The sequence below is a fragment of the Tiliqua scincoides genome, chromosome 3, assembly GCF_035046505.1.
Source record: "Tiliqua scincoides isolate rTilSci1 chromosome 3, rTilSci1.hap2, whole genome shotgun sequence".
Taxonomy (NCBI): domain Eukaryota; kingdom Metazoa; phylum Chordata; class Lepidosauria; order Squamata; family Scincidae; genus Tiliqua; species Tiliqua scincoides.
In genome coordinates this window covers 171,746,394-171,764,694 of record NC_089823.1, presented here as the reverse complement: position 1 = coordinate 171,764,694, position 18,301 = coordinate 171,746,394, and the positions used below count along the sequence as shown (strand labels likewise).

Sequence of the window (18,301 nt, the reverse complement as noted above, 5' to 3'; positions counted from 1 at the left end):
GCCAGTGCAATTAAGGCCATACAGGGCTCAGGAGAAAGGTGTGGGGAGGGTGTAATGGGGTGGAGGTGGGCAGAACAGGGTGACAACAGGGATGGGAAGGAGGGCAGATTGGGCCTAGGAAGGGGGCTGGTTCAGTGGCAGTGGCACCTGTCAAATACTAACCCCCTTCTTGGGCCCAATCTGCATTCACCAGTCAATGTGGACTTGCACCAGCAATACTGCTGGCATAGGTCTGCATTGACCCAAGGCGGCAGCGAGGACTTAATCCAAGGGAAGGAAACAAATGTTCCTTATCCCTGAGGTGGCCTCCACATGCCAAAACTCCCCTGCAGGGTACAGTGGGTTCCATATTGGTTTTGCTGCATTGCTGTGCAGGGAGTTGTGGTGAATTGGGCTGCCCACTGTTTTCTTGGTCAAGAAAGAAATAGTAAAATTTCATTGGTAGGTCTCCTAAAAAAATATGTGGGAACCATGTGATAACAAATGGAGCCGGCATGCCCAAACGGTGCTTTATTGCTTTGCAAATGGGCATACTGGGGAAAGTGTACAGCGAGGGTGGCATTGACATGCTTCCTACAACAGGTTCTATCAAACAATGTCTATCAACACATCTCTGCCAAGGAGGGATATGACACAGGCCTGGATTACACTCAAACATGCATATAGGTTCTTATACTTGTTGCCATATGATAGCAGCTAACCTATAGCTTGACATTCACACTGAAAAATCCTGGGGCTTGCCCCTAAGGTTTGAATTTGAATAATGTTATGTTTATGTAAACATACAGTCTTTCCCTTTTCCCTGTATACAGGTACTTAAAAGACAAACATCAAACAGCTGTATTAATTCAACCTTAACCAATTCCATTGCTTCAATGCCATTTTGGTTCTTAAAACAATTTCACATTCAGAAAAAGGAAAAACAAGGACAATAATTGAGGCAGCATTTGTTAGTCTTAAAAAGCCCATTGTAAATCCCAACTGGAATGAGCTTTAGTATCCACATTACAGGAACATTATTCTGCTGCTTGTACAGCTGGTAAAAGTTGCTTGGGCTCAGGGAGAGAGCTTCTATCAGGCTCAACAGGAACTACATTATGATGGCTAGCATAGAATTTTGAAAACCACATGCACTCATTCTTATCAGCAGGCTTCAAAGCAATGGACCTCTTTACATGATTTTTGGGAAATCTTGCCAGTAAGGAGTTCTCAGCATTTGGATACTGGATAAATGAAGTTTGATAAATGGAACGAATGCCAGTGCTGCTTGGAAGGGGTTCATGGGCCAAAAAAAGGATGTTTTGCGAATAATGTTGACACATCTCTTGCTGGAATTTCCTGAGCCCTAGCCCCTGGAAGTGAAAAAAACATGGACGTCAGAATCATTCTCTCTTTTAAGATAGTTAATAATGATCTCACTATGAAATAGAACCATGAAAAGTTTGTATTAAAACAAATTGTAAAGTGCACAGTGTCTGGCAATCTGTAAACAATGCATTTCTGAAGATAACTTCAGTTTATGTGCAGTAGAAGCAAGTTATGCTGCTTCTTAGGCAATCTGTAGCAACATGCAGAAAATTACATTTGGAAACTGACAAATTGCACCTCCCTAAACTCACACTTAATGGAGTAGACCAGTGTTTCTCAACCAGTGGTACAGGTACCACCAATGGTACTTGAGGTGGTGTCTGAGGGTACTTGCAGAACCCCTGTTGCCCAGCATCAAGACTAGGAACACGGCACCACAAACAGCAGTAGGAGGCTCAATTCAGCGGGCACAGCTCCAAAGCATGATTTTCTATGCTCAAAAAAGGCCTCACACCCACCCTGAGCCTCTTACTGTTTTTTGTGCTGCATCTGGCCTCCCAACTCAGAAATAACTGGCAATGATGTAATCGCCAATCACATCCAGTGATACTTCAAATAGGTGGGCAATGTGAAGTGGTACAGCAGAGAACAAACCTTGAGAAACACTGGAGTAGATGGAAGTACATGCTAAATTTTCAGCATGTTCCTGCATCTCATGATCTTCAGGTTCACTATGTTTCATCATCTTCAACATGTTCTCTCATCTCATGACCCAGAGAATCCTACTGTGAAAATTATTTCCTCTTATGCTGTGTTGTGCAGCAGCCACCCCAGCAGGGCTGCTCAGATCTGCACTTCCTATAGTGGCACAGATCCCAGCAGCCCAGTGTAAGGCTGGGCTGCTCAGGAGAGAGGGATTAGGATACTGCCTAAGTGTCATATTCTGATCCCACCCCCCTGTTCTGCCAGATTCCCAGTCTAAGCTCCACCTGGAGAATTATGCCCACTTTTAGCTAATTAGCTCCCCTACTTTCCTCAAAAATGACCCTGGTTCTGCCCTACAGTACTGCTGGACCCCACCACTAGGGTAGCTCACCTGTTTAACCTACAGAGGTCCTCCTTCCTGCCTGCAGCCTCTCACCACTACAGCAGCCCCTTGATCCTCAGCAGGTCTTGGGCACAGCAGCCAAACACCAGTCTTAGTGTCTCCAGTAGTTTCAAAGTCCATTCACACATCAGCAGTCCAGTCTCCCCTGCCTCAAGCTTTCCTCCTGCTGCCCACAAACCCTTGCTGCCTCAGGTGCTCCTTATATCCCTGAGGGCCCTATTGCCTTCAAGTGGCTGCAGCTGTGCAGCACACTCCCTGGAAGCCGAGGCCTTACGCTTAAAGGGGTCACTGCTGATACATCTACCTCCTTGCCAGATCTTCTGCAATTCCAATACACCCCCTTTCCAGGTCCACCCCACCCTGATCCAAAATGCCCCTGAAACGCCCTTCCCAAGCCCCTTGCACCAGTGGTGTACTGTCTGTGCGGGCTTACGTTTGCCAGGCCTGGAATTGGCATGGGAGACCAGCATACATCCTTGCGCTGGCCTACTCAACTCCTGTGATGGCGAAAACTTTCTTTATGGCATGTTCGCAACATCTGGAGGCTTGTGCAATGAATTTGTGCTGGCTTAAGGGCTGCTTTGGATTGCGTCCCTATTAGATTATCTATTTGCATACAGTTGGCAATATTAAATAATCTGTTTTGTCTATATGTTTCAAAAGTGGCAAATTCAGATTGGGATTATTAGGAAAAACTATTCCAATAATCTGAACTTGTTATCAGTTCTGTTTTTCATTGTTTTGTTCATCCATCAATTCTGATATTCTATTAGAGGGATCCTACAAAGGGGGGAATGAATCTGATTATTTGCAAGAGATGCACTGAACCTTTGAAGAAGGAACCAACAAAAACCAATTCATTTTTGTTTAAATAATGTAAAACTGAATACTTACAGAATCTAAGTACTCTCCTACATTCATTAAGCAATGTCTGTTGTCATGGACCGAAAAAGGAAATGTATTTACTGGTTTCTAAAAAGAAAATTAAGAAAAATATGACAGTTTGCACAGCTGCGATACAAGGACATCTGCAAGAGGGATCTGAAGGCCTTAGGAGTGGACCTCAACAAGTGGGAAACCCTGGCCTCTGAGCGGCCCGCTTGGAGGCAGGCTGTGCAGCATGGCCTTTCCCAGTTTGAAGAAACACTTGGCCAACAGTCTGAGGCTAAGAGGCAAAGAAGGAAGGCCCATAGCCAGGGAGACAAACCAGGGACAGACTGCACTTGCTCCCAGTGTGGAAGGGATTGTCACTCCTGAATTGGCCTTTTCAGCCACACTAGACACTGTTCCAGAACCACCTTTCAGAGCTCGATACCAGAGTCTTTCGAGACTGAAGGTTGCCAACAACAACAATTTTTATATTCTCCAGAATTCAAAATTACAATTATACAAGTACTTTATGTGCAACATATTCATTTGTAAGTATTTTGTTACTACAAAATACAGATTGCTTTCATTTTATTTCAGATCTGTAAGAATTTGAACTCTCTCAATCATTCTACATAATTACATAAATACCCTGAAGTTCAGAGAAGCTGTTGCATATATGGCACAGATTATTAGACAAATATCAAGATGTCTTTTAGTGACTCACTACTAAATCCACAGCTAATAAAACCTGGACTTCAAAAGGAAGCTCATAATTGAGTCAACCTGAGATTTAAGAGCTAAGTACCACCCAGTGAGAAGATGCTATATATTATATCACATTACAGACTATATATTTAATGTGGCTAAGTCCCAAATCTAGCAAGCATGTGTATGCATGTTAAATTTTATTACTTTTTGTTTCCATTTTCCGGTTACTTATACTAAGCAAAACCAGTCTCCAAGGCTGCAGTCCTATACACACTTACCTGAAGCATTATTCTGAGAAAACATGCATAGAACTGCGCTGTAAAGGTTTTCTGTGATCCAGCTAAATGAAGCCAACCCTTTCCCTCTCTCCAACAAAATGCACACCAAAAAAATAAGATACATAAAAGATACTTAATTTAGAACTACAGAAAAAGAAGGGGGCCAAAGAGACAAATAGTCAGCGCACTGCTGAAGAATACTCAGTTTATGATTTCCTGTATAAGGGCCCAATCCTGAGCTGGGCCAGGGCCAGTGCTTGGTCTCACTAATGTGCCATAAGGCACACCTGTGACACCCTGTGCTGAATCAGCACCAGCGCTGGCCCAGCACCAGTGGGCACTGAGCCCAGCACCTGTTGGATGCCACCCAGAGCTAGGTAAGAGCTCCGGGCTGTGGTGAGGGCTTCAGGGGTGGGAGGGAGACATTCTGGGGTGGAGGGAACTCAGAGAAGGTAGGGGGAGGAACCGAGGTAGGAACTGAGGGGTGCAACTGGCAGAACTTTGCTCTGACGGATTCTGAACTACAGAGTCTTTCCAGTCTGCACTGGCAAAATAGCTTGAGAAACCCCATTGTGGGGACTTGAGAAGCCCCATTGCGGGACTTGGGGCTTTCTCCAGGGGAAATGTCCCCTTCCATCCAAAGGGGACAAAAGTTTCCTTCCATTGAGAAGATCTCCAGCAGCTGCCATGGTGCTGCAGGATGCAGCAGTAGCCACTTCAGTGCTGTTGCACTTGGTAGCAGTTCCGCCTTTAGGATTGGGCTGTAAGTCTAACAGCTCAATCCTAACCTAGGCTGAAATATACAGGCCAACTGGTGCATATCCAGCACAGGTTAGGAAGTGGCCGTGGTGCAACTTTGGGTAAGGGGATATTTCCCCTTACCCTGAGCAATGCCCCAGCCATCACAATGGGGTACTCGGATCAGCGCCAGCTATATCACTGCCACAGATCCAAGCAGCCTGGTGTAATGCTGGGCTTATGGGGAGGGGGTAAAGCTCTGACCACTCCCACTCCCCTCCTGGGCCCAGTTGCATACTGGGCTGCCCTCCACCTGCCATCCCCCACCCTGAAACAACTCTGAAACACCCACCCTCACCTCTCCAAACCTCCGTGCAGGCCACCCGTGGGTGATACAAACTTACCAGGCCTGAATCTAGCATGGGGAGGCTAGTGCCTATCCTTGCGCCAGTCTCCCCGATTCCCATGGTGCCATGAACGTGCTTTACGGCATGTTTGCAACACCCAGAAGCAGGTGCAAGGAATTTGGGCAGGCTTAAGGGACTTGCACCAGCTTAAGGGCAGCTTTGGATTGTGTCTAAATTCAAAAAGTCAGAAAGGACAACTCTAGCCCAAATGACTCCCTAATAAAAGAATTATGTATCCCTAATAAAAGTATACTTAATAAAAGTATTATGCATTTGAGAATCTCAGCTAGTGTGCGTCTTTTATTTCCAAAGTAACTCATCCAATTTGTGATTTCGAACATGACTCATTAGCACAGTGAACTCATCCTCAAATCACACCCACTGGGAGAATAAAGGATTGTTTCTGATAACACAGTCCTATGCCAGGCTACTCAGACATACATACCACTTTGTTCAATGGGGCTTATTCCCAGGTAAATGCGAAAGCATAAGACAGAACAAGATTTCTCACTGGCATAATGGAAAATTTGACAAGTTCTAGCCTGCCGGCTGAGGTGACTAACCTAACAGTGCTACATTCGAATGACCTGAATCATGAGGAATGATATCAAAATTATAAGACACACTTAGAAATCTGAAATTAGATCTGAAATCTGATGACTATTTTGTGTGCCTTCCTTGTTTCAGTTAAAAATAAGTTATTTTTCAAAATGATTGAAAGCTTCAAAATTCCTACTTTTTAAACATGAAAGCTAATAGCCACATATGCTGACTGACAGCCCGATCCTGAGCTGCCCGGAATGTGGGGCAGCCATGGCACTAAAATGGCGGCTGTGGCATTCAACGGGCCTTGGGCAGCTGCCGCCACCTTCTCAGGAGAAGGGGACTTTCGTCCTCTTCCCTCACTTAAGTAGCCCCAAATGCGATTACTCAGTTCTGCGCCTGCTATCGAGTGGGTGAAGTGTGCCAGAGTTTCGTGTCAAGCCAAGAGGCTCAGTGTGGGGCTCTGAATCCAGTGCAGCCAAGCTCCACTGGTCCCGCACCCTCTCTCCCCTCCTTTACCCCACCTTGCCCCCTCCCCACCCTCCCCACCCTCTGCCTTCTCCCCTTGCCCTGGAACACCTCCTCCCTGCCTTTCCTCATGCCCTCACCTACCTCTCCACCACTAGGCAGTCCAGGTGACCACCAAGTGGTAGACTGCTGGTCTTCTGCTGGTGCTGGCCCATTACGAGCCCCGCAAAATACCTTATGGCACATCTGCAACAGTGCACACCGACACTAAACCGGCATGCAGAGCTCAGGATTGGGCTCTGAGCTCCCCTTGTTCCCGTCTTAAGGAAAGGAAAGCTTAAGGAAAGCCACAGTATAAGGAAAAGCTCAGGATAAGGTTCAACAGGAAAGAGGCTTCTCTGAGACACTTTGACATCAGTGCCATTGCAGAAGGACTGCAAGGCCAAGCAGATAAGTCCTAACTAAATCCCCTCCATGCTGATGGAGCTGTGTCAATGGAGTATGCCCTACATCCAGTGGTGGTGGGGGAGGATCAAGAGATCTCCTCAAAGTAAAGGAAATTTTTTTCCCCTTACCTTGGATTGAAGCTATTTCAATGGGTCTTCTCAGATCTGCACCAGGTATTTTGCTGACACAGAACCAAGGACAATAAGGGAGAGGGAACAGCAGAAGGAACAGGGTTAGGATACCTCGACAGATGAGTGCCCATGTTATCCACCCACTCCTGCTCCTGTTCCACCTTGTTGAACATGCTGCCACTGCAGCACTTCCATCACCATTGCAACCCACTAGCAGAACACATTTTCCACAAGTGGACAGACCAGTTAGGTTTGGGCCGTTAGTGCAGTGGTTCTCAAAATTTGAAGGAGCTTTACTCCCTTCAGTAAGTTCTTGCCGGGGAGGGACTAAGGGGGGCAAGGGGCGGTGGAAATGGAAAAGGTGCAAAAGAGAGCGACTAAGATGATTACGGGGCTGGGGCACCTTCCTTATGAGGAAAGGCTACGGCGTTTGGGCCTCTTCAGCCTAGAAAAGAGACGCTTGAGGGGGGACATGATTGAGACATACAAAATTATGCAGGGGATGGACAGAGTGGATAGGGAGAAGCTCTTTACACTCTCACATAATACCAGAACCAGGGGACATCCACTAAAATTGAGTGTTGGGCGGGTTAGGACAGACAAAAGAAAATATTTCTTTACTCAGCGTGTGGTCGGTCTGTGGAACTCCTTGCCACAGGATGTGGTGCTGGTGTCTAGCCTAGACGCCTTTAAAAGGGGATTGGACAAGTTTCTGGAGGAAAAATCCATTATGGGGTACAAGCCATGATGTGTATGCGCAACCTTCTGATTTTAGAAATGGGTTATGTCAGAATGCCAGATGCAAGGGAGGGCACCAGGATGAGGTCTCTTGTTATCTGGTGTGGTCCCTGGGGCATTTGGTGGGCCGCTGTGAGATACAGGAAGCTGGACTAGATGGGCCTATGGCCTGATCCAGTGGGGCTGTTCTTATGTTCTTATGTTCTTTGCACTTACTTTCAGAAGGCAGGGCTGCAGCAGGCTACAGGAGGTGCGGGGAGCCCTGTGCAGCCCTGCACAGCGCTCCCTGAGGCTTGGAACATTTGATAAAAGTGGGCGCAAAGCACCTCCTGCAAAACAGAAGTGCTTTGCGCCCGCTTTTAGTGAAAATTCCAAGCCTTGGGGAGTTCTGTACAGGGCTCCCGGCACCTCCTGTAGCCTGCTGCCATGTCATGTGGCAGGAGGGGAGACTGCTGTTCAGGAAACATAGCCCTAAACCCTGATGGGCACTAGTTCCATAATTGCTTGAGTCTCTCTGGTCATGGATGTAGTGAATTTACTCAGTTTAAACTATTCAAGAACACTTGAAACAATTTTTGGGACTGTAATAAAAGTAAGAACAATGAGATACAACTAAAGGAATTCTGTACTGTTACCTCTAAGCAAGTTAATTAATCTCACAGCTAGAGTGCTTCCTCATAGGGAGAGATTAGAAGCAGTCAGCTGTTGCCCACTGACAGCTTCCAGCTCCTTTTAAAATGAAGTAAAGACTTTTCTGGTAGTAACTCAACAATTGTCAAATTAAAGCAAAATCTCAGACAATGTTTTTTTAATGACATCTTACACAACCTAACAGCATCTTACTCGTTCTGTCATGCCAAGTAACTCCATCTTGCCATCATAGAAAGGACTGTACATACTTCCCAGAAATATTTCTTAATGGAAGAAACAACAGCACAAAATAAATAGATGTCATGCCAATTAAAGATAGATCAGACCATTACAGACCAATGACATAATAGCCTCTTTTCATCAGTGGCCAAAATGACAGATGGTTTGCAAAGATCATCTTACAGCCCAGTTCTATCGGGATGTGCCGCTGGTGAAACAAGTGTTCCGCAAGCGCTAACTGCCTTATGGCAGTTGTACAAAACAGAGATATGCACTGCCAGAGTGCCAGTGGAAAGTCAGAGCCTGCTGAATCCCCCTGGACCCCCTAAGGCAGGTAATTTGTTGGGTAGGCGAGGTGGGGCAGGGGAGGGAGGAATGGAGAGGCAACAGGGCAGGGGATGAGCAGATTGGGGCTGGAAAGGGGACGGGTTTGGTGCCAGTGGTGGCCACCAAATCCTAGTCCTCTTCCTGGACCCAATCCTGTGGTGTGGGTTCATGCAAACCTGTGCCAGCAAATTTGCTAGCACAGGTCCTAGTAGACTCCTCCGTGCTGTGATAGCTCGCCCCTGGGTAAGGAACAAATGTTCCCATGCCCAGAGGAGTCCTCCAGAACTGCCCCTCCTGCGGGATGCAGTGGTAGCCATTTTGGTGTCGCTGCACTGTCGGAGGGAGGGAAAGAATAAGATTGGGCTGTTACACCCACGCACATCTTAAGCCTGCTTCTCCAATCCTCACAATTTCTAAAGTTTGCTTGCAATTACTATGAACTCAGCAAATACTGCTCTAAGATAGAATCCAACTGAATTTAAAGTGCAGTAGATTTTTTCCCCCCACATCCACTCTGTGACTTTTTCTAGTTCAGGATGTAATGCTGACAAAGGCCAAATTCATACCAGCAGTTATTTTAGCTTAACAAATGCTTGTCAAGTTCTTTAATGTGGTCATTTTTCCCCTTCCCTTGATGCCAGTGTCCACCACAGTGAGTACAGCTGCTTGAATTGTAAGAAACAAAGCCATGACCTCTGAGATACACCATTACGACTTTACTAAATCACTCTCCTGTGGCAAAAACAATGCAATTTGCTCTCCAAAAAGTGGGAAAAGGAGAGTTATGCCTTCTGTATGCATAACTCCTATAGAAGTAACAAGGTCTGTTTTTTTTGTTTTCATCTGAATATAGCCTGTGTGTGTGTATGCGGCACGCATAACCTATATTTAAAGAAGCTCTGAAGATTAGACAACAAGCCTTGGAGGTTTATTGGGGGGGGGGAAGAGAAATCCTTTCACCAAATTTCATTATTTCTCATTTATTTGATTTGGGGTACAGGCTGTTTTTTTCAAGGTAGGTATAGCAATTTCAGATCTTTTTGAAAAAAGAAATATAGATTAATCGGTGCAGTACACAGAGAGAATGAAGCTTCCTCTTCCCATGTGCCCCATTTCCAAATGCCCCCCCCCCATAGCTGATTTTAAGAAAAGAAAAAAAGAGGTGCTGTCATTTGAAAATGCTCCTCAGGGATCAGGTGTTTGCATCCATATCTCTTGCGAGATGCATATCTCATTTGGCATTTGTCACTGTTATGCAAAATATATTAATTATGTCCAGCTGAATATGAGAATTACATTTGACATTCCAGTGTTTAACGTTTGTCCAGTATGCTAAACAATTTTCATACCCATCATATGAAATATACAGAATGGATATTTTGGAAAGCAAACCTAGGACCACTGATCTTATTCAGTATGGCTGTTATTATGTTCTTAAATTACTCCAACTTTAAAACTATTATTACTAATTCTTTCATACAACTGTAAAACTTTACAAAGAGATATACTTCCCAAGAAACACAGAAGAAAACTCAAGTGATGTTACTATGAGAGCTACACTCATGTTTGTTAAACGGAATCAAAAGTTTTTGGCAAAAGTCATAGGCAAATGCTGCTTGAGGAATTCCACAGTTACTTTTTGTATTTTAAAATACTTTTGTATTTTATTTAAGCTACTTTTGTGTCGGGAGAAAAAGAACACTGTACAAACTATGCTTAAAACAGATGCTTGACTAATGGTGCAATCCTAACCCCTTATGTCAGTGCTTTCCAGCACTGACATAAAGGCAATACAGCTCTGAGGTAAGGGAACAAACATTGCCTTACTTTGAGGAGGCCTCCATGAGTGACACCCAACTGCAGGATGCAGCACATGTCCCACTGGCACCGCTATGCCAGTGCAGGACAGCACTGACATAAGGGGTTAGGATTGTGCCCAAAGTGGTCTTAATTCCTAGCCTTCTCACATGAATTTATTAATAAGGTATTTTCTTCTTTAGATCCAGGATTTATGATATTCAAGAGCCAAATTCCATCTGGCTTACATAAAGTGTAAACTATCTAAAGGACATTTTTTAAAAAAATGAAAATTAAGCCCTACAAAACGTAAATGTGCAGTAATTTTGCTTCATTTTGCGAACAATAGAATGTCTTCTATTACAACTGTAAACTGGAACAAAACACATTAATGACTCAAATGGGAAATTCCAATTTATTGTGACTACTGTAATGCTCTACAACAGTGATTCTCAAACTTTTCAGTTTCTGGAGCCCTTTACACTCCTAAAAGGAGTCTTTGGGAGCCCTGCTGGTGCATGAGTGGAAGCACTGGTGCATGCACAGAGTGGAACTTCACCGAGCACTTTTTAGTTAATCTGATTTTTATGTATAGTGGGTTGGGGTGGGGAGGAGAGAGTATCAAAGCACCCAGAGCAGGCATGGGTAGTGTTTAATACCTACTTCATCCCTGAGGAATACTGGGAGGTTTAGCCTGATCCAGTGCTTCTCCAAGTACAAGCTGGTTCCTTCCAAGTTAGCTGTAGTGGCATCACTAGAGAGATGTGGGGGGGAAGAGTGTGGGCCGCACAGGTTGATGCAACAGGGGGTAATCACAATTGCTCAAAATTTTTAAAATATTGTATTTTCAAATAATATCAACATGTTATATATCATTCAATGCATAAATTCATGCATAAGACAATGAAACGAACTGCATTGAAATATCTCTATTCTATCAAAAATTATAGCCATACAACCAGGGACAGGGTGATGGTGCATCACCATGCCCACCACCCGGGTCATTGCCCCGCCCACTGATGGGAGGACATCCATTATGGGGGTGATGCACACGCACCAGCTGATGCAAACCCTAGTGACGCCACTGGTTAGCTGCTAATCTTTTTCTTCTTCTTAAAGTGGACAAAATATTTTCTTTTGCTTGAAATGGGTGGTGAACAAACACCGAAAGGCATTTAAATGGCCTTACTCTAAGTACCGTATGTCTACACACAATCTTGTCTGGAATCTGAAATCATGATCTGCACTCCCTAAATTCCTACTTACAAGAAAGTAGGCCTCCTTGAAATGAGCAGGAGGAAAGATGCATCTGCTCAGAGCTTTGGCAACTGAATAATGCAGCACCATGCCGAGCTCTGCAGCAGCTGTTGCAAATTCCTGGAAGCCAAGGGAAGCACGGGACAACACCTGCGAATGGGTGGGGCTTCTGCGCTCACAGAGCTCCTGAAAGGGGTCTTGCAGAGCCTCAGGGGTCTGTGGAGCACGGTTTGAGAAACACTGCTGTACAATATGCAATTAGTAATGCTTCAGTAAAGTACAGAATGTGGCAACGTTCATGGTATAGGTACAAGCCTTGCTTCAGAATGCTTAAAATTTAAAGTGAGTTTCAACTTTTACTGAATTTCAGGCAATTAAACAATCATAAATATTAATGAGCTGAATTTAAGTGAAAGAGTGCAAGACCACAACATAACTTGGCACCTGTGAACTTACCTTTTCCCGAAGTTTGTACATCAGTGGCAGTCGGTTATCAATTTGGCAGACAGCATCTGTATTAAGTATCTGTTTTTGCATTGTGGCCGTAAGAGATTCAGGGTACAGTTGCTGCTTTCTATTCTGAGAAAACTGTGAAACATAAACATTTAAAATAAACCATAAAAGAAAAAGAAAGCATAATTCAACAGCTAAAAAGTAGATGTGAGACTATGTTTTATTATTTGTATTACAGCAACACCTAGAGGATCCATTAAAAAGCAGGTTCCAACTCTAACAAGCAAAAAAAAAAAAAAAAATAGAAGGTAATTCCTACTTATGGGATATGTGGCCAAAATAATCAAGTTAGTGAAAAGGAAATAACTCCTAAGCAATGTGACAATACATGTGAAATATTACATTCAGTGGGTGGGTTGGCAGTTCTGGAAACAGTCCAATGGAAGTTAGTTTGGGTAAGGAACGGGTTCTTCAGTGTTATTTGCAGAACTCACACACAGCTTCCTGGAAAGATTCTTAAAAGGAAGGCATATAAAAACACTGTGCATGACATGTTCAGTATATTATAGGATCAGGCCCTTGAACAGCTGTATGTTGTGCACTTTTTGGGTAGCATCACTGCTGTTTAAGAAGTTGGTGACAACAGCAGTTACCGCTTCTGTCCATTGTGTTACTGGCAGTAGACACAAAAGTAATTAGGCATTTTCTTGGCAAATGAAAAAAATGAAAAGTAAATTAACTAGGCAGTATAAAGAAAGAGAAGATTTAAGGCAGTAAACCAGGGTGAGGGGAGGGACATGCTGGAAGTGTACCCAGAGGAAAGGATTGCTTTGGATTGCTTCATGTGTGAGATTTAAGCATGTTGTTAATAAAGTAAATTAAGGATGTAATAATGTAAACAGTCAAGGGAGAGGCTTGCATAATAATCACAATGCATTGACTACTGAATGTCTATCATTCAGGTGTTTCTGATTTGTTGTCACGTAAACTCTGAGAAATGCTTCACAACCACTGTTTTCAGAATAGAACACTGCTTTCTCGATGAGGATGTCTGTGCAGCTTTGTTAACATTTTACATTGCATTGACTTGATGTTGCAACTGCCACAAATAATTCTCTAACACATCTGCATGCCCCATGTTAAATGCAAAGCAACTATCCCCCTTTGATTCCACACCCACAATCAATCGGGAGTGCAACTAAAATCTACCCATAAATATGCCATGTAAAGGGGGGGACGGAATTCAGCCATTCGCCACTCTGATTGTAAAAGCATCAGGATGATGAAATGATAGTGGGGTACCTACCCTGCACTTTTCTGATAATTTGTGATAAATCCAACACACTCAGGACAGAAACACTATTAATGTGAAATGTGACTAAAGAAACCTAGTCCATTAAGGTGCATACACATTAAAATCACTTCATCCAGATTATTAAATACTCAACACCTTTCAATATTCTATCAAAATGAACCATATGAGAAGTGAAATGACAGTTTTATTTCCCCCCCCCCATATATTTATGGTTATAGCTTGGATTTTAAAATTTCATAATTTGTTGTGGATATGAAATCTGAGATAATAGTTGCTTGTGTGATAATTCCAAGCCAGTAAAGGAAAAACAACAAAAAGCTTTGTAACACCTTTTCATTGTTTTTTGCTGCCCCTTTGGGTACCCCTCTGGAGCCAAACCCACTTCTGCACCTAGAGAAGCAGGGTGGTGATCGTGATTATTCCTCTGCTTTAATTAATTTGGAGTGACAAGATTACTATGGTATGTGTGGTGCTGGCTAGCAAAAGAACTCAATTTACAACCAGAACCAGTCTATAAAGCAGAAATGCTTCATGTTCTGTCTCTCCAACCCATCTCCCTATCAGGTTAGGCATCTCCCTTCCCTTCCCAAATCATGAGCTGAGTTGGGCACCAGCACCAATACAATGAGTCGCATGGAAGTTGATGACAGCACTCAGACTTATTTCATGGGTCCTGCCTTACCCAGGCCCCATCCCGAGCTGTGCTGGGGTTGGCCCGCCTCCCCTTGGGCATGGCTCTCTACTGCCCTGGCTCCAGTTACTATCCCCAGTATGCAGGGCTCGGCTGTGCAAAAGAGCCCAAGGGGAGGGTGGGCTCCTCCGCCTGTAGGCCCGGCCTTCCAGTGAGGCCAAGGCAGCCCTGGTTGCCATGGTGACTGCGTTCTTGCTCATTCACCAGGGGTTCCATAGTAGCTTAGTCATGGTGGCTTGTGGGAAGGCCCTCCTCTTGGTAGTCATGCTGGATCTTATGTTTGAAGATCACCAAGGAGGGGTGCTTGCTCTAATCTTTAGACCAACCTTGCCTGGCTAGCAGGCAACAGGGTCTTCACTCGGCCCCTGCCAAGCTTCAGTTGTTCTTAAGTAGCAGCATCAGAATGTATTCCTTTTTCGTCTTTCTACCCCCCCTTTCTCCCATCTTAGGTAGGGCTGTGGGGTAGGAGCTTCTAGGATTGCGTGCAAGGGCTTCCCTAGTGCAGCTTATAGTGGCTCCCATACGTTTTCCAAATGCAATTCCTTGGAAAGGTCAAAGACAAGCTGAACTTCAGCCTGGGCCCACTTCATCTTGGCCTCCCCCCCCCCCCACTTGTGGTGGGAAAAGTTGTACAAGCTGCATGGAGTGGCCCAAGCTGCTGAACTTCTGCTGGCCTCTCTCCCCCCCCCCCATTAGTACATTAACAGTAGGGAAGCCTGAGTAATTGCATTCCATCAGAACCCTAATAGGCCCACTGAGGTTCCCTTACCCAATTTTGGAGGGAGGGGGGAATCCTGAAAAGGGAATGGGCTTCCCCAGCTAGGAACACATCTCTTCATATATCAGCTTCTAGGTCAGCAATTTTCAGCTAATGTGCCCCAACACATTAGTGTGCCATGAATGGTCCACAGGTATGCCTAGAAGTCATTTATTAGTAGGGCCATTGGGAGATGTGAGCCTCTCACAGGCAGCACGATGTACCTTGTTAATTGTAAAAAAACTGATGGCCAGTGTGCTGTCAGATGAAAAAGGTTGAAAATCACTGCTCTAGGTTATATGATCTCTCACCTGAAATCAATGCTGCCCTGGAAACGCTGTGATGTTCTACCTGAGGGCAGGGTGCTGCAGGCTACTGAGTACCTCCTTGCAGCTTTGGGAAAGGCTCTGACTCTTCCACTGGGAAGAGGTGCACCAGGATGAGGTGCCCGAAACCCTGCCTTGATGAGAAGCTGGGACAGTGATGTTACAATATGTGACATTGTATGATGTCATAACATCACTGCCCCAGGCAATAGGGAGAGGCAATACACCTCTAGTGACATGACTGGAATTGGTTTCACCCAGTGTAGAATGTATGGCATCACTGCCATGGCCGTGACATCACCCCTGCTGTGCGTAGGCACCATGATGAGCCTCACAGGACTAAAATTTTATAGACATTTGGGAGGGGGTTACACCAAAATGACTTCGGTAGGAGCCCAACACATGGGGGACAGATACTTTGGCGGGAGTGGAGGGGGGTGAGAGATGTCTGCGAGTAGGCAGGGCAGTGAAACTCTAAGCTTGCCTACAGCTGGTGGCTTTGAATTTTTCTTTCTGCTCTTTGTCTTTGCTGTTGCAAGGCCTCTTTTTGTTCTTGACTCACTTGCTTCATTTGCTCTAGGAGTGCTACTATTCCTTGCTCCATTGTGGCTCAATCACATCAACTCACAGTGGTTCTCCAAGGAAATACTGTTTCTTGCTATTTTCTGCTGCTTTTCTTTCACGTAGTTCTTTAGGAAGCTGAAAACAGCATCTTAACCTCACAATAGCCCTCCGGATATTAGTTAGTCAGAGAGATAGTGACACCTAAGGCCATTCAGAGAGGGAGAATTTGGACTTCATTTTCCCATGTTCAAACTCAATAGCCTAGCCGTTATAACTCACTGGCACTCCTGACAAATTTAGACCTTTACCTGTCTATTTTTTCCATTCTTCCTCAAGAAGCCTATGCATATTTAAAATCTCTCTCTAAAATATACATCTTTCCATCATGGATTTTGACAGAATGGTGTTTGCATTGTATTCTACATGAAATTGCATTTCATATGCTACGCACAGTTTTGAAGTTAGAGTTACAGTACAATATGCTTTCATTAGTGTATGAAATATGTCCTATATACTGACTAAATTAGCCTGCCATTCTGAACTGACAGCTGCAAGTCTGCACTGCATCTCTGGAAACCTAATGACAATATTGCCAACAGCCCAGAGAGAATATACAGAAATCATCAACTAACATATGACTTATCTTCATATTATTTACCAAAACTTATATGAGAAAATCTGGGGTTGGTGTTGAGTCACAAGCAGTTTCCTGAACGTTGCTTGGGCTGCTATGGAAAATATCTAATGGATTAGGCTGATCCATGTGGAAAGTGTTTAGAAATGTTATGGTCCCTACATTTAGTCAGCAGTCATACTGTCTGTGCCAGATCTTGTATGAAATAATCCCAAGTTTAAATAATTTGATTGGATATTCTATTATTACACCCAGGTGCCAAGACATTGGCACCTGAGAAGGCATGCCAAATTCTGTCCTCCCATACTTGATGATGTGCAAGTGTCTGCTCCTTCCAAAACTCTAGCCTTCCACTCTCCTCCACACCTTCTTTTCTGCTCTGTCACTCTCTTCCTTTTCAACCCTGGGAGAAACAGCAGCAGCAGCAGTAGAGGCAAATGGATGGATTGAGTTGGGTGCCCCCTGCTGATCTGGTGCCTGCGGTGACATCTGTTGGAAAAGGGTCTTTGGCAGCTGATGAGCCAAATAATAAGCTGAGAGTCTAATAAGCTGAGCAATCAGCAGAAGAAACCATTTCCTGTAGTAAATTCCACCACCCAGCCAATTTGCTTATATCAATACATAGGAGTAGAAGCATATAGGGTGCCAGAAGAAAATACTCACAGTTTACAGTCATATGCATCTTTGGGAGTATCAGAGGCTTCAACAACTCAGGGAACAAAGAACACTGAATGCTGTTCTCTTTGTGTGGAAGTAAGGGGACACTCTTCAGCAATGGCTGACCACCATTCAGAGCACAGGTGCCTGGATGCTGCTCTTTGATGACCACGAAGCAAGAGAGAAACAAAGGAGAAAGGAAGCTATGTAAAGGACACACCTCCTACAGGTACCATAGAAGACAAAGCAAAGAATCTCAGGCATCTGGAGAATACTCTACCCTCCAGAGTCCTGCAGGGAGCATAGGGCCTATATTCCAACAACCTCTTCAGTTGGACTCATGATTTGGCTGGTCCTGATAACACCAATAGGTTCTCACTTCTGAAGCCAACCCCAGAGCCCAATCCTGAGCTCCAGCTTTCCTCAAACTGTTGCAAATGTGCTATAAGGCAAGTTTGCAAGAAATACCGCCGGGCTCTGCCTGTACTAGCCCAGCACTGGCTGGCGCTGGACTAGCGCCGGGCTAGCATTGGCCAGGCACCCGACCTCTGCTGCTCGGCAGTCTCATGGACCGCTGAGCCGCAGAGAGGAAAGTGGGGATGTGGGAAGAGGCAAGGAGGAGGTTTGACGGGGAGGGGGGAGGTGGTCGGAGGGTGAAGAGAGGGTGGGGAGGAGGCGTGCCAAGGAGGTGGGGCGGGGAGAGGGCGGGCGGGAGGCGTGCCGGGGGAAGGAGCAGGGAGGCAGAGTGGCGGGTCTGGTGGAGCTCCACTCCACCAGACCCTGTCCGTTTGTGTAGGGCTCGTTGCATCTGCGGGGTTGCTTCCCTTACCTGAGAGAAGTGGACAAAAGTCCCCTTCTCTGGAGGCGCCGCCTGTGGCAGCCTGAGGCGTATAGGATGCGGCAGCAGCT

At 45.0% G+C, this 18,301-nt stretch overlaps 1 protein-coding gene across 1 annotated transcript; it reads right to left on the bottom strand.

The window, feature by feature from the left end:
* Positions 1–1,016: 1,016 nt before the first annotated feature.
* TEX36 (testis expressed 36) lies at positions 1,017–14,496 on the bottom strand. The gene is made up of 6 exons (XM_066621441.1): positions 14,446–14,496; positions 12,452–12,583; positions 11,629–11,651; positions 10,245–10,293; positions 3,311–3,388; positions 1,017–1,352 (listed from the first exon to the last, which is right to left on the bottom strand). The coding sequence occupies exons 1-6, from the start codon at positions 14,494–14,496 to the stop codon at positions 1,017–1,019; spliced, it is 669 nt and encodes a 222-aa protein (XP_066477538.1).
* Between the last annotated feature and the right edge of the window lie 3,805 nt (positions 14,497–18,301).

Excerpts from the sequence above, each read along its gene's own strand:
- TEX36 (XM_066621441.1), bottom strand. The coding sequence starts at position 14,496 with ATGCCCAAGGGGAGGCGGGCCAACCCCAGCACAGCTCGGGATGGGGCC. Across the intron at positions 10,294-11,628 it reads GTTTCATTGTCTTATGCATG|TGGGTATGAAAATTGTTTAG; the intron begins AATTTATGCATT and ends TATTTCATATGA. Across the intron at positions 3,389-10,244 it reads CAAACGTTAAACACTGGAAT|AAACCAGTAAATACATTTCC; the intron begins GTCAAATGTAAT and ends TTTTCTTTTTAG.